The sequence below is a fragment of the Oncorhynchus kisutch genome, unplaced genomic scaffold (genome assembly GCF_002021735.2).
Source record: "Oncorhynchus kisutch isolate 150728-3 unplaced genomic scaffold, Okis_V2 scaffold3990, whole genome shotgun sequence".
NCBI lineage: Eukaryota > Metazoa > Chordata > Actinopteri > Salmoniformes > Salmonidae > Oncorhynchus > Oncorhynchus kisutch.
The window spans coordinates 48,747-72,485 of NW_022265935.1; the positions used below are offsets into that span (position 1 = coordinate 48,747).

The 23,739-nt window shown below is 43.8% G+C and overlaps 1 protein-coding gene across 1 annotated transcript in view; it reads left to right on the forward strand.

Moving 5' to 3' along the window:
* The window catches only part of LOC109887057 (ubiquitin-like modifier-activating enzyme 6), a 70,752-nt gene extending 47,627 nt beyond the window's left edge, over positions 1-23,125 (forward strand). Inside the window, 7 exon segments of the mRNA XM_031821530.1 lie at positions 167-238; positions 993-1,116; positions 1,375-1,568; positions 17,636-17,763; positions 18,671-18,759; positions 20,233-20,327; positions 20,953-23,125. Coding sequence (XP_031677390.1) covers positions 167-238; positions 993-1,116; positions 1,375-1,568; positions 17,636-17,763; positions 18,671-18,759; positions 20,233-20,327; positions 20,953-20,997 — 747 coding nt within the window. The 3' untranslated portion in view covers positions 20,998-23,125.
* The last annotated feature ends 614 nt before the right edge of the window (positions 23,126-23,739 follow it).

The following is a 23,739-nucleotide window of genomic DNA, read 5'->3' on the forward strand; positions in this document are numbered from 1 at the left end:
CAGGGTTTGGGGGTCAATTCCAAATCCATTGGACTCTAATGAAGATGATTGGAATTTGACTTTCAGTATACTTCCTTGAATTGAAATGGTATTTACCCCACTCTGTGTGTGTGTGTGTGTGTGTGTGTGTGTGTGTGTGTGTGTGTGTGTGTGTGTGTGTCCGTAGGATCTGTCACAGGAAGCAGTGTCCAGGATGTTGTCAGAGATTACCGTCCCAGAGTACAGGCCAGCAGAGAAGGTGGGGATACCACTGGTACTATGGACTACACTGGGTTATGGGATGGATGGACTGTATTGATGGATTCACTTAATGTATTGATAAATATTGCTGGTTGATTGATTGGATAGATTTTTTTGGGATTGATTGAGTGGTTGTTTAATTGATTGAGTGGTTGTTTAATTGGTTGAGTGGTTGTTTAATTGATTGAGTGGTTGTTTAATTGATTGAGTGGTTGTTTAATTGGTTGAGTGGTTGTTTAATTGGTTGAGTGGTTGTTTAATTGATTGAGTGGTTGTTTAATTGATTGAGTGGTTGTTTAATTGATTGAGTGGTTGTTTAATTGGTTGCGTGGTTGTTTAATTGGTTGCGTGGTTGTTTAATTGATTGAGTGGTTGTTTAATTGGTTGCGTGGTTGTTTAATTGATTGAGTGGTTGTTTAATTGATTGAGTGGTTGTTTAATTGATTGAGTGGTTGTTTAATTGATTGAGTGGTTGTTTAATTGATTGAGTGGTTGTTTAATTGATTGAGTGGTTGTTTAATTGATTGAGTGGTTGTTTAATTGATTGAGTGGTTGTTTAATTGATTGAGTGGTTGTTTAATTGATTGAGTGGTTGTTTAATTGGTTGCGTAGTTGTTTGAATTGCCGCATTTGTTTATTGGTTGATGTATTGATTAATGTATTGATCTGGCCGGCGTATTGAGACAGATGAGAATGTGAAGTTCAATTAATACAGTATATTAATGTATTGATTAATGTATTGATCTGGCTAGCGTATTGAGACAGATGAGAATGTGAAGAAGCCTGATCAGATGAAGCTGTCCGTAAGCAGCGAGGAGGAGAGAGAGGCCATCGCCCAGTTAGAGGAGGCTATCACTGCAGACCACGTTACACCAGGTACACACACACACTCTCACACACACACACACTCTCTGTCTCTCTCTCACTCTCACTCTCACTCTCTCTGTCTCTCTCTCACTCTCTCTGTCTCTTTCTCACTCTGTCTCTCTCTCTGTCTCTGTGTCTCTCTGTCTGTCTCTCTGTCTCTGTCTCTCTCTCTGTCTCTCTCTCTGTCACACACACACTCCATCATTCAGTCAGCTGGAGGGCACTATCGACACACTCCTAACCCCTGACTGTGTGTGTGGACTACAGAGAGGTTACGGATGTCTCCCCGGCTGTTCGAGAAGGACGATGACCTCAACGGCCACATGGACTTCGTGGCGTCGGCCTCCTCACTCAGGGCCAGGATGTACTCCATCGAGGTGGCCGACCGCCTCAAGACCAAACGCATCGCCGGGAAGATCATCCCCGCCATCGCCACAGCTACCGCCGCCGTCGCCGGGCTGGTGAGACAACGCACGAGAACACACACTCCATGACATCAGAGGTCGAGGGTGGTCGAGGGTGGTCGAGGGCGGTCTAGGGTGGTCTGGTTGGGGTATTGGGTGGTCTAGTTGGGGTATTGGGTGGTCTAGTTGGGGTATTGGGTGGTCTAGGGTGGTCTAGTTGTGGTCTAGGGTGGTCCAGGGTGGTCTATGGTGGTCTAGTTGGGGTATTGGGTGGTCTAGTTGTGGTCTTGGGTGGTCTAGTTGGGGTATTGGGTGGTCTAGGGTGGTCTAGTTGTGGTTTAGAGTGGTCTAGGGTGGTCTAGGGTGGTCTAGTTGGGGTATTGGGTGGTCTAGTTGTGGTTTAGAGTGGTCTAGGGTGGTCTAGTTGGGGTCTAGGGTGGTCTAGTTGGGGTATTGGGTGGTCTAGTTGTGGTCTTGGGTGGTCTAGTTGGGGTATTGGGTGGTCTAGGGTGGTCTAGTTGTGGTTTAGAGTGGTCTAGGGTGGTCTAGTTGGGGTATTGGGTGGTCTAGGGTGGTCTAGTTGTGGTTTAGAGTGGTCTAGGGTGGTCTAGTTGGGGTCAGGGTGGTTGAGGGGGGTCTAGTTGTGGTCGAGGGTGGTGTAGTTGTGGTCTAGGGAGGTCTAGGGTGGTCTAGTTGTGGTCTAGGGAGGTCTAGTTGGGGTCAAGGGTGGTCTAGTTGTGGTCTAGGGTGGTCTAGTTGTGGTCTAGGGTGGTCTAGTTGTGGTCAGGGTGGTCGAGGGAGGTCTAGTTGTGGTCTAGGGAGGTCTAGTTGTGGTCTAGGGAGGTCTAGTTGTGGTCTAGGGTGGTCTAGTTGTGGTCAGGGTGGTCGAGGGTGGTCTAGTTGTGGTCTAGTGTGATCTAGGGTGGTCTAGTTGGGGTCAGGGTGGTTGAGGGGGGACTAGTTGTGGTCTAGGGTGGTCTAGTTGTGGTCTAGGGAGGTCTAGTTGGGGTCAAGGGTGGTCTAGTTGGGGTCTAGGGTGGTCTAGTTGTGGTCTAGGGTGGTCTAGTTGGGGTCTAGGGTGGTCTAGTTATGGTCTAGGGTGGTCTAGTTGTGGTCAGGGTGGTCGAGGGTAGTCTAGTTGTGGTCTAGGGTGGTCTAGTTGGGGTCTAGTTGTGGTCCAGGGGGGTATAGTTGTGGTCCAGGGTGGTCTAGTTGTGGTCCAGGGTGGTCTAGGTAGTGGCTGCATCATGTGTTGGGTATGCTTGTCATCGGCAAGGATAAGGGTGTTTTTTAAACAAACGGAATAGAGCTAAGCAGGTAAAATCAGAGAGGAAAACATGGTTCAGTCTGCTTTCCAACAGATACTGGGAGACAAATTCACCTTTCAACAGGACAATAAACTACAACACAAGGCTTGTACATCGATTTCACCTTTCAACAGGACAATAAACTACAACAATCTATGGAAAGACTTAAATGGCCATCTAGCCATGATTCCCAACATCTGGACAGAGCTTGAAGAATTATGAAAATAATAATGGGTGTGTAAAGGTGTGTAAAGACTCTTAGAGACTTACCCAGGAAGACTCCCAGCTGTAATGACTCCTAGAGACTTACCCAAGAAGACTCCCAGCAGTAATGACTCCTAGAGACTTACCCAAGAAGACTTCCAGCTCTTAGAGACTTACCCAAGAAGACTCCCAGCTGTAATGACTCGTAGAGACTTACCCAAGAAAGACTCTAATCTGCTGTAATGACTCCTAGAGACTTACCCAAGAAGACTCCCAGCTGTAATGACTCTTAGAGACTTACCCTAGAAGACCCCCAGCTGTAATGACTCTTAGAGACTTACCCAAGAAGACTCCCAGCTGTAATGACTCATAGAGACTTACCCAAGAAGACTCCCAGCTGTAATGACTCCTAGAGACTTACCCAAGAAGACTTCCAGCAGTAATGACTGCTAGAGACTTACCCAAGAAGACTTCCAGCTCTTAGAGACTTACCCAAGAAGACTCCCAGCTGTAATGACTCTTAGAGACTTACCCAAGAAGACTTCCAGCTCTTAGAGACTTACCCAAGAAGATTCCCAGCTGTAATGACTCCTAGAGACTTACCCAGGAAGACCCCCAGCTGTAATGACTCTTAGAGACTTACCCTAGAAGACCCCCAGCTGTAATGACTCTTAGAGACTTATTAAAGAAGACTCCCAGCTATAATGATGCTTAGAGACTTACCCAAGAAGACTCCAAGCTGTAATGACTCTTAGAGACTTACCCAAAAAGACTCCCAGCTGTAATGACTTTTAGAGACTTACCCAAGAAGACCCCCAGCTGTAATGACTCTTAGAGACTTACCCAAGAAGACTCCCAGCTGTAATGACTCTTAGAGACTTACCCTAGAAGACCCCCAGCTGTAATGACTCTTAGAGACTTATTAAAGAAGACTCCCAGCTGTAATGATGCTTAGAGACTTACCCAAGAAGACTCCCAGCTGTAATGACTCATAGAGACTTACCCAAGATGACTCCCAGCTGTAATGACTCCTAGAGACTTACCCAAGAAGACTCCCAGCTGTAATGACTCTTAGAGACTTACCCAAGAAGACTCCCAGCTGTAATGACTCTTAGACTTACCCAAGAAGATTCCCAGCTGTAATGACTCCTAGAGACTTACCCAGGAAGACCCCCAGCTGTAATGACTCTTAGAGACTTACCCAAGAAGACTCCTAGCTTAATGACTCCTAGAGACTTACCCAAGAAGTCTCCCAGCTGTAATGACTCTTAGAGACTTACCCAAGAAGACTCCCAGCTGTAATGACTCTTAGAGACTTACCCAAGAAGACTCCCAGCTGTAATGACTCCTAGAGACTTACCCAAGAAGACTCCCAGCTGTAATGACTCCTAGAGACTTACCCAAGAAGACTCCCAGCTGTAATGACTCTTAGAGACTTACCCAAGAAGACTCCCAGCTGTAATGACTCTTAGACTTACCCAAGAAGATTCCCAGCTGTAATGACTCCTAGAGACTTACCCAGGAAGACCCCCAGCTGTAATGACTCTTAGAGACTTACCCAAGAAGACTCCTAGCTTAATGACTCCTAGAGACTTACCCAAGAAGTCTCCCAGCTGTAATGACTCTTAGAGACTTACCCAAGAAGACTCCCAGCTGTAATGACTCTTAGAGACTTACCCAAGAAGACTCCCAGCTGTAATGACTCCTAGAGACTTACCCAAGAAGACTCCCAGCTGTAATGACTGCTAGAGACTTACCCAAGAAGACTCCTAGCTTAATGACTCCTAGAGACTTACCCAAGAAGACTCCCAGCTGTAATGACTCTTAGGAGACTTACCCAAGAAGACTCCCAGCTGTAATGACTCCTAGAGACTTACCCAAGATGACTCCCAGCTGTAATGACTCTTAGAGAATTACCCAAGATGACTCCCAGCTGTAATGACTCTTAGAGAATTACCCAAGATGACTCCCAGCTGTAATGACTCCTAGAGACTTACCCAAGATGACTCCCAGCTGTAATGACTCATAGAGACTTACCCAAGAAGACGCCCAGCTGTAATGACTCCTAGAGACTTACCCAAGAAGACTCCCAGCTGTCATGACTCTTAGAGACATACCCAGAAAGACTCCCAGCTGTAGTCGCTGCCAAAGGTGATTCTAACATGTATTCACTCAGGTGTTTGAATACTGATGTATATTAGATTATTTATTTTAGATGGTAGAAATGACTGAATCAGATGAGCAGGAGTACTCTCTAGTTCTCTAGTTCTATATCTTATCAGACTGGTAGTAAATGGTTTTAGATGGTAGGAAATGACTGAATCAGGTGAGTAGGAGTACTCTCTAGTTCTCTAGTTCTATATCTTATCAGACTGGTAGGAAATGGTTTTAGATGGTAGTAAATGACTGAATCAGATGAGCAGGAGTACTCTCTAGTTCTCTAGTTCTATATCTTATCAGACTGGTAGGAAATGGTTTTAGATGGTAGTAAATGACTGAATCAGGTGAGTAGGAGTACTCTCTAGTTCTCTAGTTCTATATCTTATCAGACTGGTAGGAAATGGAATAGATGGTAGTAAATGACTGAATCAGATGAGCAGGAGTACTCTCTAGTTCTCTAGTTCTATATCTTATCAGACTGGTAGGAAATGGTTTTAGATGGTAGTAAATGACTGAATCAGATGAGCAGGAGTACTCTCTAGTTCTCTAGTTCTATATCTTATCAGACTGGTAGGAAATGGTTTTAGATGGTAGAAATTACTGAATCAGATGAGCAGGAGTACTCTCTAGTTCTCTAGTTCTATATCTTATCAGACTGGTAGGAAATGGTTTTAGATGGTAGGAAATGACTGAATCAGATGAGTAGGAGTACTCTCTAGTTCTCTAGTTCTATATCTTATCAGACTGGTAGTAAATGGTTTTAGATGGTAGGAAATGACTGAATCAGGTGAGTAGGAGTACTCTCTAGTTCTCTAGTTCTATATCTTATCAGACTGGTAGGAAATGGAATAGATGGTAGTAAATGACTGAATCAGATGAGCAGGAGTACTCTCTAGTTCTCTAGTTCTATATCTTATCAGACTGGTAGGAAATGGTTTTAGATGGTAGAAATTACTGAATCAGATGAGCAGGAGTACTCTCTAGTTCTCTAGTTCTATATCTTATCAGACTGGTAGGAAATGGTTTTAGATGGTAGGAAATGACTGAATCAGGTGAGTAGGAGTACTCTCTAGTTCTCTAGTTCTATATCTTATCAGACTGGTAGGAAATGGTTTTAGATGGTAGTAAATGACTGAATCAGATGAGCAGGAGTACTCTCTAGTTCTCTAGTTCTATATCTTATCAGACTGGTAGGAAATGGTTTTAGATGGTAGTAAATGACTGAATCAGATGAGTAGGAGTACTCTCTAGTTCTCTAGTTCTATATCTTATCAGACTGGTAGGAAATGGTTTTAGATGGTAGGAAATTACTGAATCAGGTGAGCAGGAGTACTCTCTAGTTCTCTAGTTCTATATCTTATCAGACTGGTAGGAAATGGTTTTAGATGGTAGGAAATGACTGAATCAGGTGAGTAGGAGTACTCTCTAGTTCTCTAGTTCTATATCTTATCAGACTGGTAGGAAATGGTTTTAGATGGTAGTAAATGACTGAATCAGATGAGCAGGAGTACTTTCTAGTTCTCTAGTTCTATATCTTATCATACTGGTAGTAAATGGTTTTAGATGGTAGGAAATGACTGAATCAGGTGAGTAGGAGTACTCTCTAGTTCTCTAGTTCTATATCTTATCAGACTGGTAGGAAATGGTTTTAGATGGTAGGAAATGACTGAATCAGATGAGCAGGAGTACTCTCTAGTTCTCTAGTTCTATATCTTATCAGACTGGTAGGAAATGGTTTTAGGTGGTAGTAAATGACTGAATCAGGTGAGTAGGAGTACTCTCTAGTTCTCTAGTTCTATATCTTATCAGACTGGTAGGAAATGGTTTTAGATGGTAGTAAATGACTGAATCAGATGAGCAGGAGTACTCTCTAGTTCTCTAGTTCTATATCTTATCAGACTGGTAGGAAATGGTTTTAGATGGTAGAAATTACTGAATCAGATGAGCAGGAGTACTCTCTAGTTCTCTAGTTCTATATCTTATCAGACTGGTAGGAAATGGTTTTAGATGGTAGTAAATGACTGAATCAGATGAGTAGGAGTACTCTCTAGTTCTCTAGTTCTATATCTTATCAGACTGGTAGGAAATGGTTTTAGATGGTAGGAAATTACTGAATCAGGTGAGCAGGAGTACTCTCTAGTTCTCTAGTTCTATATCTTATCAGACTGGTAGGAAATGGTTTTAGATGGTAGGAAATGACTGAATCAGGTGAGTAGGAGTACTCTCTAGTTCTCTAGTTCTATATCTTATCAGACTGGTAGGAAATGGTTTTAGATGGTAGTAAATGACTGAATCAGATGAGCAGGAGTACTTTCTAGTTCTCTAGTTCTATATCTTATCATACTGGTAGTAAATGGTTTTAGATGGTAGGAAATGACTGAATCAGGTGAGTAGGAGTACTCTAGTTCTCTAGTTCTATATCTTATCAGACTGGTAGGAAATGGTTTTAGATGGTAGGAAATGACTGAATCAGATGAGCAGGAGTACTCTCTAGTTCTCTAGTTCTATATCTTATCAGACTGGTAGGAAATGGTTTTAGGTGGTAGTAAATGACTGAATCAGGTGAGTAGGAGTACTCTCTAGTTCTCTAGTTCTATATCTTATCAGACTGGTAGGAAATGGTTTTAGATGGTAGTAAATGACTGAATCAGATGAGCAGGAGTACTCTCTAGTTCTCTAGTTCTATATCTTATCAGACTGGTAGGAAATGGTTTTAGATGGTAGAAATTACTGAATCAGATGAGCAGGAGTACTCTCTAGTTCTCTAGTTCTATATCTTATCAGACTGGTAGGAAATGGTTTTAGATGGTAGTAAATGACTGAATCAGATGAGTAGGAGTACTCTCTAGTTCTCTAGTTCTATATCTTATCAGACTGGTAGGAAATGGTTTTAGATGGTAGGAAATTACTGAATCAGATGAGCAGGAGTACTCTCTAGTTCTCTAGTTCTATATCTTATCAGACTGGTAGGAAATGGTTTTAGATGGTAGTAAATGACTGAATCAGATGAGCAGGAGTACTCTCTAGTTCTCTAGTTCTATATCTTATCAGACTGGTAGGAAATGGTTTTAGATGGTAGTAAATGACTGAATCAGGTGAGTAGGAGTACTCTCTAGTTCTCTAGTTCTATATCTTATCAGACTGGTAGGAAATGGAATAGATGGTAGTAAATGACTGAATCAGATGAGCAGGAGTACTCTCTAGTTCTCTAGTTCTATATCTTATCAGACTGGTAGGAAATGGTTTTAGATGGTAGGAAATGACTGAATCAGGTGAGTAGGAGTACTCTCTAGTTCTCTAGTTCTATATCTTATCAGACTGGTAGGAAATGGTTTTAGATGGTAGTAAATGACTGAATCAGATGAGCAGGAGTACTCTCTAGTTCTCTAGTTCTATATCTTATCAGACTGGTAGGAAATGGTTTTAGATGGTAGAAATTACTGAATCAGATAAGCAGGAGTACTCTCTAGTTCTCTAGTTCTATATCTTATCAGACTGGTAGGAAATGGTTTTAGATGGTAGTAAATGACTGAATCAGATGAGTAGGAGTACTCTCTAGTTCTCTAGTTCTATATCTTATCAGACTGGTAGGAAATGGTTTTAGATGGTAGGAAATTACTGAATCAGATGAGCAGGAGTACTCTCTAGTTCTCTAGTTCTATATCTTATCAGACTGGTAGGAAATGGTTTTAGATGGTAGGAAATGACTGAATCAGGTGAGTAGGAGTACTCTCTAGTTCTCTAGTTCTATATCTTATCAGACTGGTAGGAAATGGTTTTAGATGGTAGTAAATGACTGAATCAGATGAGCAGGAGTACTTTCTAGTTCTCTAGTTCTATATCTTATCAGACTGGTAGTAAATGGTTTTAGATGGTAGGAAATGACTGAATCAGGTGAGTAGGAGTACTCTCTAGTTCTCTAGTTCTATATCTTATCAGACTGGTAGGAAATGGTTTTAGATGGTAGGAAATGACTGAATCAGATGAGCAGGAGTACTCTCTAGTTCTCTAGTTCTATATCTTATCAGACTGGTAGGAAATGGTTTTAGGTGGTAGTAAATGACTGAATCAGGTGAGTAGGAGTACTCTCTAGTTCTCTAGTTCTATATCTTATCAGACTGGTAGGAAATGGTTTTAGATGGTAGTAAATGACTGAATCAGATGAGCAGGAGTACTCTCTAGTTCTCTAGTTCTATATCTTATCAGACTGGTAGGAAATGGTTTTAGATGGTAGAAATTACTGAATCAGATGAGCAGGAGTACTCTCTAGTTCTCTAGTTCTATATCTTATCAGACTGGTAGGAAATGGTTTTAGATGGTAGTAAATGACTGAATCAGATGAGTAGGAGTACTCTCTAGTTCTCTAGTTCTATATCTTATCAGACTGGTAGGAAATGGTTTTAGATGGTAGGAAATTACTGAATCAGATGAGCAGGAGTACTCTCTAGTTCTCTAGTTCTATATCTTATCAGACTGGTAGGAAATGGTTTTAGATGGTAGGAAATGACTGAATCAGGTGAGTAGGAGTACTCTCTAGTTCTCTAGTTCTATATCTTATCAGACTGGTAGGAAATGGTTTTAGATGGTAGTAAATGACTGAATCAGATGAGCAGGAGTACTCTCTAGTTCTCTAGTTCTATATCTTATCAGACTGGTAGGAAATGGTTTTAGATGGTAGGAAATGACTGAATCAGGTGAGCAGGAGTACTCTCTAGTTCTCTAGTTCTATATCTTATCAGACTGGTAGTAAATGGTTTTAGATGGTAGTAAATGACTGAATCAGGTGAGTAGGAGTACTCTCTAGTTCTCTAGTTCTATATCTTATCAGACTGGTAGGAAATGGTTTTAGATGGTAGGAAATGACTGAATCAGATGAGCAGGAGTACTCTCTAGTTCTCTAGTTCTATATCTTATCAGACTGGTAGGAAATGGTTTTAGATGGTAGTAAATGACTGAATCAGATGAGCAGGAGTACTCTCTAGTTCTCTAGTTCTATATCTTATCAGACTGGTAGGAAATGGTTTTAGATGGTAGGAAATGACTGAATCAGATGAGCAGGAGTACTCTCTAGTTCTCTAGTTCTATATCTTATCAGACTGGTAGGAAATGGTTTTAGATGGTAGTAAATTACTGAATCAGATGAGCAGGAGTACTCTCTAGTTCTCTAGTTCTATATCTTATCAGACTGGTAGTAAATGGTTTTAGATGGTAGTAAATGACTGAATCAGATGAGCAGGAGTACTCTCTAGTTCTCTAGTTCTATATCTTATCAGACTGGTAGGAAATGGTTTTAGATGGTAGTAAATGACTGAATCAGATGAGCAGGAGTACTCTCTAGTTCTCTAGTTCTATATCTTATCAGACTGGTAGTAAATGGTTTTAGATGGTAGTAAATGACTGAATCAGATGAGCAGGAGTACTCTCTAGTTCTCTAGTTCTATATCTTATCAGACTGGTAGTAAATGGTTTTAGATGGTAGTAAATGACTGAATCAGATGAGCAGGAGTACTCTCTAGTTCTCTAGTTCTATATCTTATCAGACTGGTAGGAAATGGTTTTAGATGGTAGTAAATGACTGAATCAGATGAGCAGGAGTACTCTCTAGTTCTCTAGTTCTATATCTTATCAGACTGGTAGTAAATGGTTTTAGATGGTAGTAAATGACTGAATCAGGTGAGTAGGAGTACTCTCTAGTTCTCTAGTTCTATATCTTATCAGACTGGTAGGAAATGGTTTTAGATGGTAGTAAATGACTGAATCAGATGAGTAGGAGTACTCTCTAGTTCTCTAGTTCTATATCTTATCAGACTGGTAGTAAATGGTTTTAGATGGTAGGAAATGACTGAATCAGGTGAGTAGGAGTACTCTCTAGTTCTCTAGTTCTATATCTTATCAGACTGGTAGTAAATGGTTTTAGATGGTAGTAAATGACTGAATCAGATGAGCAGGAGTACTCTCTAGTTCTCTAGTTCTATATCTTATCAGACTGGTAGGAAATGGTTTTAGATGGTAGAAATTACTGAATCAGATGAGCAGGAGTACTCTCTAGTTCTCTAGTTCTATATCTTATCAGACTGGTAGGAAATGGTTTTAGATGGTAGTAAATGACTGAATCAGATGAGTAGGAGTACTCTCTAGTTCTCTAGTTCTATATCTTATCAGACTGGTAGGAAATGGTTTTAGATGGTAGGAAATTACTGAATCAGATGAGCAGGAGTACTCTCTAGTTCTCTAGTTCTATATCTTATCAGACTGGTAGGAAATGGTTTTAGATGGTAGTAAATGACTGAATCAGATGAGCAGGAGTACTCTCTAGTTCTCTAGTTCTATATCTTATCAGACTGGTAGGAAATGGTTTTAGATGGTAGTAAATGACTGAATCAGGTGAGTAGGAGTACTCTCTAGTTCTCTAGTTCTATATCTTATCAGACTGGTAGGAAATGGAATAGATGGTAGTAAATGACTGAATCAGATGAGCAGGAGTACTCTCTAGTTCTCTAGTTCTATATCTTATCAGACTGGTAGGAAATGGTTTTAGATGGTAGGAAATGACTGAATCAGGTGAGTAGGAGTACTCTCTAGTTCTCTAGTTCTATATCTTATCAGACTGGTAGGAAATGGTTTTAGATGGTAGTAAATGACTGAATCAGATGAGCAGGAGTACTCTCTAGTTCTCTAGTTCTATATCTTATCAGACTGGTAGGAAATGGTTTTAGATGGTAGAAATTACTGAATCAGATAAGCAGGAGTACTCTCTAGTTCTCTAGTTCTATATCTTATCAGACTGGTAGGAAATGGTTTTAGATGGTAGTAAATGACTGAATCAGATGAGTAGGAGTACTCTCTAGTTCTCTAGTTCTATATCTTATCAGACTGGTAGGAAATGGTTTTAGATGGTAGGAAATTACTGAATCAGATGAGCAGGAGTACTCTCTAGTTCTCTAGTTCTATATCTTATCAGACTGGTAGGAAATGGTTTTAGATGGTAGGAAATGACTGAATCAGGTGAGTAGGAGTACTCTCTAGTTCTCTAGTTCTATATCTTATCAGACTGGTAGGAAATGGTTTTAGATGGTAGTAAATGACTGAATCAGATGAGCAGGAGTACTTTCTAGTTCTCTAGTTCTATATCTTATCAGACTGGTAGTAAATGGTTTTAGATGGTAGGAAATGACTGAATCAGGTGAGTAGGAGTACTCTCTAGTTCTCTAGTTCTATATCTTATCAGACTGGTAGGAAATGGTTTTAGATGGTAGGAAATGACTGAATCAGATGAGCAGGAGTACTCTCTAGTTCTCTAGTTCTATATCTTATCAGACTGGTAGGAAATGGTTTTAGGTGGTAGTAAATGACTGAATCAGGTGAGTAGGAGTACTCTCTAGTTCTCTAGTTCTATATCTTATCAGACTGGTAGGAAATGGTTTTAGATGGTAGTAAATGACTGAATCAGATGAGCAGGAGTACTCTCTAGTTCTCTAGTTCTATATCTTATCAGACTGGTAGGAAATGGTTTTAGATGGTAGAAATTACTGAATCAGATGAGCAGGAGTACTCTCTAGTTCTCTAGTTCTATATCTTATCAGACTGGTAGGAAATGGTTTTAGATGGTAGTAAATGACTGAATCAGATGAGTAGGAGTACTCTCTAGTTCTCTAGTTCTATATCTTATCAGACTGGTAGGAAATGGTTTTAGATGGTAGGAAATTACTGAATCAGATGAGCAGGAGTACTCTCTAGTTCTCTAGTTCTATATCTTATCAGACTGGTAGGAAATGGTTTTAGATGGTAGGAAATGACTGAATCAGGTGAGTAGGAGTACTCTCTAGTTCTCTAGTTCTATATCTTATCAGACTGGTAGGAAATGGTTTTAGATGGTAGTAAATGACTGAATCAGATGAGCAGGAGTACTCTCTAGTTCTCTAGTTCTATATCTTATCAGACTGGTAGGAAATGGTTTTAGATGGTAGGAAATGACTGAATCAGGTGAGCAGGAGTACTCTCTAGTTCTCTAGTTCTATATCTTATCAGACTGGTAGTAAATGGTTTTAGATGGTAGTAAATGACTGAATCAGGTGAGTAGGAGTACTCTCTAGTTCTCTAGTTCTATATCTTATCAGACTGGTAGGAAATGGTTTTAGATGGTAGGAAATGACTGAATCAGATGAGCAGGAGTACTCTCTAGTTCTCTAGTTCTATATCTTATCAGACTGGTAGGAAATGGTTTTAGATGGTAGTAAATGACTGAATCAGATGAGCAGGAGTACTCTCTAGTTCTCTAGTTCTATATCTTATCAGACTGGTAGGAAATGGTTTTAGATGGTAGGAAATGACTGAATCAGATGAGCAGGAGTACTCTCTAGTTCTCTAGTTCTATATCTTATCAGACTGGTAGGAAATGGTTTTAAATGGTAGTAAATTACTGAATCAGATGAGCAGGAGTACTCTCTAGTTCTCTAGTTCTATATCTTATCAGACTGGTAGTAAATGGTTTTAGATGGTAGTAAATGACTGAATCAGATGAGCAGGAGTACTCTCTAGTTCTCTAGTTCTATATCTTATCAGACTGGTAGGAAATGGTTTTAGATGGTAGTAAATGACTGAATCAGATGAGCAGGAGTACTCTCTAGTTCTCTAGTTCTATATCTTATCAGACTGGTAGTAAATGGTTTTAGATGGTAGTAAATGACTGAATCAGATGAGCAGGAGTACTCTCTAGTTCTCTAGTTCTATATCTTATCAGACTGGTAGTAAATGGTTTTAGATGGTAGTAAATGACTGAATCAGATGAGCAGGAGTACTCTCTAGTTCTCTAGTTCTATATCTTATCAGACTGGTAGGAAATGGTTTTAGATGGTAGTAAATGACTGAATCAGATGAGCAGGAGTACTCTCTAGTTCTCTAGTTCTATATCTTATCAGACTGGTAGTAAATGGTTTTAGATGGTAGTAAATGACTGAATCAGGTGAGTAGGAGTACTCTCTAGTTCTCTAGTTCTATATCTTATCAGACTGGTAGGAAATGGTTTTAGATGGTAGTAAATGACTGAATCAGATGAGTAGGAGTACTCTCTAGTTCTCTAGTTCTATATCTTATCAGACTGGTAGTAAATGGTTTTAGATGGTAGGAAATGACTGAATCAGGTGAGTAGGAGTACTCTCTAGTTCTCTAGTTCTATATCTTATCAGACTGGTAGTAAATGGTTTTAGATGGTAGGAAATGACTGAATCAGGTGAGTAGGAGTACTCTCTAGTTCTCTAGTTCTATATCTTATCAGACTGGTAGTAAATGGTTTTAGATGGTAGGAAATGACTGAATCAGATGAGCAGGAGTACTCTCTAGTTCTCTAGTTCTATATCTTATCAGACTGGTAGGAAATGGTTTTAGATGGTAGTAAATGACTGAATCAGATGAGCAGGAGTACTCTCTAGTTCTCTAGTTCTATATCTTATCAGACTGGTAGGAAATGGTTTTAGATGGTAGTAAATGACTGAATCAGATGAGCAGGAGTACTCTCTAGTTCTCTAGTTCTATATCTTATCAGACTGGTAGGAAATGGTTTTAGATGGTAATAAATGACTGAATCAGATGAGCAGGAGTACTCTCTAGTTCTCTAGTTCTATATCTTATCAGACTGGTAGGAAATGGTTTTAGATGGTAGGAAATGACTGAATCAGGTGAGCAGGAGTACTCTCTAGTTCTCTAGTTCTATATCTTATCAGACTGGTAGTAAATGGTTTTAGATGGTAGTAAATGACTGAATCAGGTGAGCAGGAGTACTCTCTAGTTCTCTAGTTCTATATCTTATCAGACTGGTAGGAAATGGTTTTAGATGGTAGTAAATGACTGAATCAGATGAGCAGGAGTACTCTCTAGTTCTCTAGTTCTATATCTTATCAGACTGGTAGGAAATGGTTTTAGATGGTAGGAAATGACTGAATCAGGTGAGTAGGAGTACTCTCTAGTTCTCTAGTTCTATATCTTATCAGACTGGTAGGAAATGGAATAGATGGTAGTAAATGACTGAATCAGATGAGCAGGAGTACTCCCTAGTTCTCTAGTTCTATATCTTATCAGACTGGTAGTAAATGGTTTTAGATGGTAGTAAATGACTGAATCAGGTGAGTAGGAGTACTCTCTAGTTCTCTAGTTCTATATCTTATCAGACTGGTAGGAAATGGTTTTAGATGGTAGGAAATGACTGAATCAGGTGAGTAGGAGTACTCTCTAGTTCTCTAGTTCTATATCTTATCAGACTGGTAGGAAATGGAATAGATGGTAGTAAATGACTGAATCAGATGAGTAGGAGTACTCTCTAGTTCTCTAGTTCTATATCTTATCAGACTGGTAGGAAATGGTTTTAGATGGTAGTAAATGACTGAATCAGGTGAGTATCAGTTGAATTGGTTCTTTAAACAGCTTGGATCTCTTCTTCGTGGTTTTGAATTGGTTCTTTAAACAGCTTGGATCTCTTCTTCGTGGTTTTGAATTGGTTCTTTAAACAGCTTGGATCTCTTCTTCGTGGTTTTGAATTGGTTCTTTAAACAGCTTGGATCTCTTCTTCGTGGTTTTGAATTGGTTCTTTAAACAGCTTGGATCTCTTCTTCGTGGTTTTGAATTGGTTCTTTAAACAGCTTGGATCTCTTCTTCGTGGTGTTGAATTGGTTTTACGGAATCTGCTTGTCTGATTCAGTCACAGAACTAAATAGAACGTACGTCTGGGGGGTTGTCTGGGAGTCATCTGGGAGTCATCTGGGGAGTCATCTGGGAGTCGTCTGGGAGTCATCTGGGGGGTCGTCTGGGAGTCATCTGGGGGGTTGTCTGGGAGTCATCTGGGGGGTTGTCTGGGAGTCATCTGGGGGGTTGTCTGGGAGTCGTCTGGGAGTCGTCTGGGAGTCATCTGGGGGGTCGTCTGGGAGTCATCTGGGGGGTCTGGGAGTCGTCTGGGGGGTTGTCTGGGAGTCATCTGGGGGGTTGTCTGGGAGTCATCTGGGGGGTTGTCTGGGAGTCATCTGGGGGGTTGTCTGGGAGTCATCTGGGGGGTTGTCTGGGAGTCATCTGGGGGGTTGTCTGGGAGTCATCTGGGGGGGTTGTCTGGGAGTCATCTGGGGGGTTGTCTGGGAGTCATCTGGGGGTTGTCTGGGGGGGTCGTCTGGGGGGTTGTCTGGGGGGGTTGTCTGGGGGGGTCATCTGGGAGTCGTCTGGGGGGTTGTCTGGGAGTCGTCTGGGGGGGTCGTCTGGGGGGGATCGTGTGGGAGTCGTCTGGGAGTCGTCTGGGGGGTTGTCTGGGGGGGTTGTCTGGGGGGGGTCGTCTGGGAGTCGTCTGGGGGGTTGTCTGGGGGGGTTGTCTGGGGGGGTCGTCTGGGAGTCGTCTGGGGGGTTGTCTGGGGGGGTCGTCTGGGAGTCGTCTGGGGGGGTTGTCTGGGAGTCGTCTGGGGGGTTGTCTGGGGGGGTTGTCTGGGAGTCGTCTGGGGGTTGTCTGGGGGGGTTGTCTGGGGGGTCGTCTGGGAGTCGTCTGGGGGGTTGTCTGGGGGGTCGTCTGGGAGTCATCTGGGGGGGTTGTCTGGGGGGGTCGTCTGGGAGTCGTCTGGGGGGTTGTCTGGGAGCCGTCTGGGGGGGTTGTCTGGGGGGGTCGTCTGGGAGTCGTCTGGGGGGTTGTCTGGGAGTCATCTGGGGGGTTGTCTGGGAGTCATCTGGGGGGTTGTCTGGGAGTCGTCTGGGAGTCGTCTGGGGGGTTGTCTGGGAGTCGTCTGGGGGGGTTGTCTGGGGGGTCGTCTGGGAGTTGTCTGGGGGGTTGTCTGGGAGTCATCTGGGGGGTTGTCTGGGAGTCGTCTGGGAGTCGTCTGGGGGGTTGTCTGGGAGTCATCTGGGGGGTTGTCTGGGGGGTTGTCTGGGAGTCGTCTGGGGGTTGTCTGGGAGTCGTCTGGGGAGTCGTCTGGGAGTCGTCTGGGGGGGTCGTCTGGGAGTCACCTGGGGGTTGTCTGGGAGTCGTCTGGGGGGGTTGTCTGGGAGTCGTCTGGGGGGTTGTCTGGGAGTCGTCTGGGGGGTTGTCTGGGAGTCGTCTGGGGGGTTGTCTGGGGGGTTGTCTGGGAGTCGTCTGGGGGGTTGTCTGGGAGTCGTCTGGGCGGTTGTCTGGGAGTCATCTGGGGGGTTGTCTGGGTGGGTTGTCTGGGAGTCATCTGGGGGGTCGTCTGGGAGTCATCTGGGAGTCGTCTGGGAGTCATCTGGGGGGGTCGTCTGGGAGTCATCTGGGGGGTTGTCTGGGAGGTCGTCTGGGAGTCGTCTGGGGGGGGGCCGTCTGGGAGTCGTCTGGGGGGTTGTCTGGGATTCATCTGGGAGTCATCTGGGGGGTTGTCTGGGAGTCGTCTGGGGGGGGTCGTCTGGCGGGTCGTCTGGCGGGTCGTCTGGGAGGTCGTCTGGGGAGTCGTCAGTGAGTGGTTGTGCTGTGGTCCCCAGGTGTCGTTGGAGCTGGTGAAGGTGGTGGGAGGATACGGGTTTGAGTCGTTCAACAACTGTTTCTTCAACCTGGCCATTCCTGTCATGGTCCTCACCGAGGCTGCACCTGTCAAGAGAACACAGATCAGGTTAGGAGAGACACACCTGTACACACACACCTGTACACACCACACCTGTACACACACACCTGTACACAGACACCTGTACAACACACACACCTGTACACAGACACCTGTACACACACACACCTGTACACAGAACACACACACACACACACACACCTGTACATACACACGTACAGACAGAAAATACATCTCTCTTCTCTATTTGGGACCTCTGAGCTGTGTGGTCTCTAACACTTCTCTCTCTCTCTCTCTCTCTCTCTCTCTCTCTCTCTCTGTCCCTCTTGTCTCTCTCTCTGTCTGTGTCTCTCTCTGTCTCCCTCTCTCCCTCTCTGTCTGTTTCCTGTCTCTCTCTCTCTCTCCCTCTCTCTCTCTCTGTCTCTCTCTCTGTCTCTCTCTCTGTCTCTCTCTCTCTCTCTCTCTCTCTCTCTCTCTCCCTGTCTCTCTCTCTCTCCCTGTCTCTCTCTCTCTCTCGTCTTCTCTCTCTCTCCCTGTCTCTCTCTCTCTCTCTCTCTCTCTCTCTCTCTCTGTCTCTCTCTCTGTCTCTCTCTCTCTCTCTCGCTCTCTCTCTCTCTCTCTCTCTGTCTCTCTCTCTGTCTCTCTCTCTCTCTCTGTTCTCTGTGTCTCTCTCTCTCTCTGTTTCCCTGTCTCTCTCTCTCTCTCCTCTCTCTCTCTCTCCTCTCTCTCTCTCTCTCTCTCTATCTGTGTCTCTCTGTCTGTTTCCCTCTGTCTTTCTGTCTCTCTGTTTCCCTGTCTCTCTCTCTCCCTCTCTCTGTGCTCTCTCTGTGTCTCTCTCTCTCTGTCTCTCTGCCTCTGTCTTTCTCTCTCTCTCTCTCTCTGTATGTTTCCGTGTCTCTCTCTTGTCTCCCTCTGTTTCTGTCACTGAGTCCTGTCTGTGTGTTCTCCTCCTCAGGGAAGACATCTTCTTTCTCTATCTGGGACCGCTGGACTGTGTGGGGTCACCAACACTTCTCCCTCTCGGACTTCATCAGCGCAGTGTTGGTGAGACACATTAATTACTATATTAATCCCCTCTCTGACTTCATCAGCACAGTGAGACACATTCATTACTATATTAATTAAGTATAGAATAGATCCTACCATGGTGTTGACTGTGTTGTATTATGGGATAGATCCTACCATGGTGTTGACTCTGTTGTATTATGGGATAGATCCTACCAGGTGTGACTGTGTTGTATTACAGGTGAATTATGGGATATATCCTACCATGGTGTTGACTGTGTTGTATTATGGGATAGAGCCTACCATGGTGGTTGACTGTTGTATTATGGGATAGATCCTACCATGGTGTTTGTCTGGTTGTATTATGGGATATATCCTACCATCAAATCAAATCAAATGTATTTATATAGCCCTTCGTACATCAGCTGATATCTCAAAGTGCTGTACAGAAACCCAGCCTAAAACCCCAAACAGCAAGCAATGCAGGTGTAGAAGCACGGTGGCTAGGAAAAACTCCCTAGAAAGGCCAATACCTAGGAAGAAACCTAGAGAGGAACCAGGCTATGTGGGGTGGCCAGTCCTCTTCTGGCTGTGCCGGGTGGAGATTATAACAGAACATGGCCAAGATGTTCAAATGTTCATAAATGACCAGCATGGTCGAATAATAATAAGGCAGAACAGTTGAAACTGGAGCAGCAGCACAGTCAGGTGGAAGTTGAAACTGGAGCAGCAGCACGGCCAGGTGGACTGGGGACAGCAAGGAGTCATCATGTCAGGTAGTCCTGGGGCATGGTCCTAGGGCTCAGGTCAGTTGAAACTGGAACAGCAGCATGGCCAGGTGGACTGGGGACAGCAAGGAGTCATCATGTAAGGTAGTCCTGGGGCATGGTCCTAGGGCTCAGGTCCTCCGAGAGAGAGAGAGAAAGAAAGAGAGAAGGAGAGAATTAGAGAACGCACACTTAGATTCACACAGGACACCGAATAGGACAGGAGAAGTACTCCAGATATAACAAACTGACCCCAGCCCCCCGACACATAAACTACTGCAGCATAAATACTGGAGGCTGAGACAGGAGGGGTCAGGAGACACTGTGGCTCCGTCCGAGGACACCCCCGGACAGGGCCAAACAGGAAGGATATAACCCCACCCACTTTGCCAAAGCACAGCCCCCACACCACCATGGTGTTGACTGTGTTGGATTATGGGATAGATCCTACCATGGTGTTGACTGTGTTGTATTATGGGATGGAACCTACCATGGTGTTGCCTGTGTTGTATTACAGGTGGATTATAGGATAGAACCTACCATGGTGTTGACTGTGTTGTATTATGGGATAGATCCTACCATGGTGTTGACTGTGTTGTATTACAGGTGCATTATGGGATAGAACCTACCATGGTGTTGACTGTGTTGTATTATGGGATGGAACCTACCATGGTGTTGCCTGTGTTGTATTACAGGTGCATTATGGGATAGAACCTACCATGGTGTTGACTGTGTTGTATTACAGGTGCATTATGGGATAGAACCTACCATGGTTGTCCATGGAGTGAAGATGCTCTATGTTCCTGTGATGCCAGGACACAACAAGAGACTGAAACTAACGTAAGCACACACACACACACACACACACACACACACACACACACACACACACACACACACACACACACACACACACACACACACACACACACACTGTGTCCTCCTGAATCACTGTGAATCTTAGTCTCTCATTCTCCTCCCGCTTTCCCTCTCCTCCACATATCCCTCCCTCTATCCCCCCCCTCTCCTCCTCTCTCTCCTCCCTCTCCCCTCCCTCCCCCCTCTCCTCCACCTCCCTCCTCTCCCCCCTCTCTCTATCTCCCCCACCCCCCTCTCCTCCCTCCCACCTCTACTCCCACTCCTCCCTCAAACCCCTCTCCTCCCTCCCCCTCTCCTCCCTCTCCCTCCCCCTCTCCTCCCTCTCCTCCACCTCCCTCCTCTCCCCCCTCTCCTCCACCTCCCTCCTCTCCCCCTCTCTCTATCCCCCCCTCCTCCCTCTCCCCCACCCCCCTCCTCCCTCTCCCCACCCCCCTCTCCTCACCTCTACTCCCTCTCCTCCCTCCCCCCCTCTCCTCCCTCTCCTCCCTCTCCCTCCCCCTCTCCTCTCCTCCCCCCTCTCCTCCCTCACCCTCCCTCTCCCTCCACCCTCTCCTCCCTCTCCTCCCTCCCCCCCCTCCTCTCCCAGGATGCAGAAGTTGATCAAACCGTCTGTAGACCGTCGCTATGTTGACCTGACCGTGTCCTTCGCTCCAGAGTCAGATGGTGATGAGGACCTTCCTGGACCCCCCGTTAGGTACTACTTCAGCCCCGACGGAGAAGCTCACACCGCCTGACACGCCCGGACCATAACATCCCTGACGCCCCACCAAATATAACCACCCCTCAGTCCCCTCAAACTAACCCTCTGTACCTGCAAAACCCTAGTTGACAACAGTGGTGCTTCTTGAACAGAGGTGGATTCTAGAACAGGGGTGGATTCTAGAACAGGGGTGGATTCTAGAACAGGGGTGGATTCTAGAACAGGGGTGGATTCTAGAACAGGGGTGGATTCTAGAATATATGTTGATTCTAGAATATATGTTGATTCTAGAATATATGTTGATTCTAGAATATATGTTGATTCTAGAATATATGTTGATTCTAGAATATATGTTGATTCTAGAATATATGTTGATTCTAGAATATATGTTGATTCTAGGACAGATGGTGATTCTAGAATATATGTTGATTCTAGAACAGGGGTGGATTCTAGAATATATGTTGATTCTAGAATATATGTTGATTCTAGAATATATGTTGATTCTAGGACAGATGTTGATTCTAGGACAGATGGTGATTCTAGGACAGATGGTGATTCTAGGACAGATGGTGATTCTAGAACAGATGTTGATTCTAGAACAGGTGGTGATTCTAGAACAGATGGTGATTCTAGAACAGATGGTGATTCTAGAACAGATGGTGATTCTAGAACAGATGGTGATTCTAGAACAGATGGTGATTCTAGAACAGATGGTGATTCTAGAACAGGGCTGGCCCCATGTACCATTATTAGAGGTAGAACGAGGGCTGTAGATGGATATAACCTGGTCTGATGAGTTCTCTTTCTACCTCTATGAGAAGAGGGAACCACTTGGCTGTGTACATAGTAGTCCCTCTTTGTTTTCTACTCTGGTTTAAAGCACAGCTCTGACTGGTGTTTTCTACTCTGGTTTAAAACACAGCTCTGACTGGTGTTTTCTACTCTGGTTTAAAGCACAGCTCTGACTGGTGTTTTCTACTCTGGTTTAAAGCACCGTTCCGACTGGTGTTTTCTACTCTGGTTTAAAGCACAGCTCTGACTGGTGTTTTCTACTCTGGTTTAAAGCGCAGCTCTGACTGGTGTTTTCTACTCTGGTTTAAAGCACAGCTCTGACTGGTGTTTTCTACTCTGGTTTAAAGCACAGCTCTGACTGGTGTTTTCTACTCTGGTTTAAAACACAGCTCTGACTGGTGTTTTCTACTCTGGTTTAAAACACAGCTCTGACTGGTGTTTTTCTACTCTGGTTTAAACACAGCTCTGACTGGTGTTTTCTACTCTGGTTTAAAGCACCGTTCCGACTGGTGTTTTCTACTCTGGTTAAAGCACAGCTCTGACTGGTGTTTTCTACTCTGGTTTAAAGCACAGCTCTGACTGGTGTTTTCTACTCTGGTTTAAAGCACAGCTCTGACTGGTGTTTTCTACTCTGGTTTAAAGTACAGCTCTGACTGGTGTTTTCTACTCTGGTTTAAAACACAGCTCTGACTGGTGTTTTCTACTCTGGTTTAAAGCACAGCTCTGACTGGTGTTTTCTACTCTGGTTTAAAGCACAGCTCTGACTGGTGTTTTCTACTCTGGTTTAAATCACAGCTCTGACTGGTGTTTTCTACTCTGGTTTAAAACACAGCTCTGACTGGTGTTTTCTACTCTGGTTTCAAACACAGCTCTGACTGGTGTTTTCTACTCTGGTTTAAAGCACAGCTCTGACTGGTGTTTTCTACTCTGGTTTAAAGCACAGCTCTGACTGGTGTTTTCTACTCTGGTTTAAATCACAGCTCTGACTGGTGTTTTCTACTCTGGTTTAAAGTACAGCTCAGACTGGTGTTTTCTACTCTGGTTTAAAGCACAGCTCTGACTGGTGTTTTCTACTCTGGTTTAAAGCACAGCTCTGACTGGTGTTTTCTACTCTGGTTTAAAGTACAGCTCAGACTGGTGTTTTCTACTCTGGTTTGAAACACAGCTCAGACTGCTATGCACATACCTTAACTAACAACCTTGTGTGTTTGTCACGACGATGATGATGCTAAGAATAAAAACGACCGTGTTTACACACCCATACATACACACTTTCCGTGGTTTTCATGAGAGAGAGAGAGAGAGAGAGAGAGAGAGAATGCTTTTGTTTTACGATCCCTATTTAGACTTGGTATAATAAATATGATGATTCCTACTAACCCATGCCTCCACCAATCAAAGGCTTTTGGGGTTTTGAGAGAAGCGGTGAACGAGTGCACACTTCAGGAGATATTATTGGGACGCCCCCTATATGCTCTCCTCAGTCAGCAGCCACGTCAGCAAAAGAGATGATAACAGGTTAGTCTGTTGTTGAAGATGGGAGGGACAGAGATGATAACAGGTTGGTCTGTTGTTGAAGATGGGAGGGACAGAGATGATAACAGGTTAGTCTGTTGTTGAAGATGGGAGGAACAGAGATGATAACAGGTTAGTCTGTTGTTGAAGATGGGAGGGACAGAGATGATAACAGGTTAGTCTGTTGTTGAAGATGGGAGAGACAGAGATGATACCAGGTTGGTCTGTTGTTGAAGATGGGAGGGACAGAGATGATAACCAGTCTGTTGTTGAAGATGGGAGAGACAGAGATGATACCAGGTTAGTCTGTTGTTGAAGATGGGAGGGACAGAGATGATAACAGGTTAGTCTGTTGTTGAAGATGGG